This window comes from Fragaria vesca, linkage group LG7, assembly GCF_000184155.1.
Source record: "Fragaria vesca subsp. vesca linkage group LG7, FraVesHawaii_1.0, whole genome shotgun sequence".
Classification (NCBI taxonomy): domain Eukaryota; kingdom Viridiplantae; phylum Streptophyta; class Magnoliopsida; order Rosales; family Rosaceae; genus Fragaria; species Fragaria vesca.
In genome coordinates this window covers 14,375,172-14,376,638 of record NC_020497.1, presented here as the reverse complement: position 1 = coordinate 14,376,638, position 1,467 = coordinate 14,375,172, and the positions used below count along the sequence as shown (strand labels likewise).

Here is a 1,467-nt window from a genome sequence, read left to right as displayed (position 1 = left end):
TAGGCTTTAATATTGGTTGAAGAGATCTTATCTGTTGAATAAAAATAAACGGCCAGGATTTCTTATAACGAAGTATTAGAAAGCTCTCTATGAGGAGAGGATCCCGGTACATGAAGATAACTGATTATGAAACAAATTTAAGCGACAAGTATGTAAATAAACTTGAAATATGTGGATAGGAAAAATATAAGGTGTATTAATAACAAAAATGAATGTGTTAATAACAACACCCTAGAAGAAAAAAAAGAAAGTTTTTAGGGGTCGAACATTAAACCGAAAATGTGACAATCTGGCTCCTTAACCAGGTCAGCGAGCCCATAATCTGGGTTTGTGTAAGTATCTCTACGTAGATATTGTCACGCACCCGTCGATGGCTATATTGTCACGCACCCGATGGCTATCTCTATGTAGATATTGTCACGCACCTGATGGCTATGGCGCCGCCCCTATTTTAGATTTGAAAACAATCGTCTAAATTCAATCGGAAGTATTTTTGGAACACTATTTTTATAATATATCGATAAGACAGGATGACTGCAATCAGAAATGAATTTTTTTTGTCATATCCATATGCAGCCCATCAAGAAACACTATCATATATACGTACACGCCGCCCATGCCCGATCGATATAAATTAGTTGTCCACATGTGTTAGCTAGATCGACCGTTGATATTAGAGATCGATCAATCTGCCGCATATGATGAAATGGTGGAGTATATATTTTACTGTATATTCAAAGGTATAACTAACTGTTGTATGTATCACACTGTTCATATACTTTAGCTATATATAAGTACTAGATGGTGAATGCTGTTAGCTTTATACGTAGAGCATAGATCATTTGGAAAAGGGTGAACAACGTACTGAACCTTTTTTTAGTTGTGGAGTTCAGCTCAATAGGGAATTAGTGTGCTATTCTGCAGGTTGGAATCAATGGCTTCAGCAATATTGGAAAGGGTCTCTCGCCTATATGTTACCAAATTTCTACGACAGTATGTCTCTACAGGATGTTTGATGTGAGTAATTTCGTTAGATGCATGATAATATCTAGTTCTAGCTATCAAGTTAGTTGCTTCAATTCCTTGGGGCACTCTTATAGTATTGCATGTTATAGCTAGTCATGTACGTTTTACAGTTTTTTCTCCACTAAGCTCAAGATCAGAATTGAATCATATATATATATATATATACAGAGAGGATGAGAAGCGGACGTCCGCACTCGGCTTAAAGTGCGGACGTCCGTCTGTTCTCCACCCTCCGGGGCCGACGACGGCGTGCCTCCACCCCAGAACACTCCAGCAGCGTCCCCAACCACTTTCCCTCCCCGGCGAGTCCGTTCTTTTCTGGTTTCCGGCGAGATTGATCTTGTTTGAAGTTTTGGGTGATCTCGCTGGAAAACTGGAAAAGAACGGACTCACCGGGGAGGGAAAGTGGTCGGGGAAGCTGCTGGAGTATTCTGGGGCGGA

General features: G+C 40.1%; 1 protein-coding gene across 1 annotated transcript in view; it reads left to right on the top strand.

Moving 5' to 3' along the window:
• The first annotated feature begins 919 nt into the window (after positions 1–919).
• The window catches only part of LOC101300098 (probable fatty acid methyltransferase-like), a 4,528-nt gene continuing 3,980 nt past the window's right edge, over positions 920–1,467 (top strand). Inside the window, exon 1 of the mRNA XM_004307273.1 lies at positions 920–1,017. Coding sequence (XP_004307321.1) covers positions 935–1,017 — 83 coding nt within the window. The 5' untranslated portion in view covers positions 920–934. The remainder of the gene's footprint in view (positions 1,018–1,467) is intronic.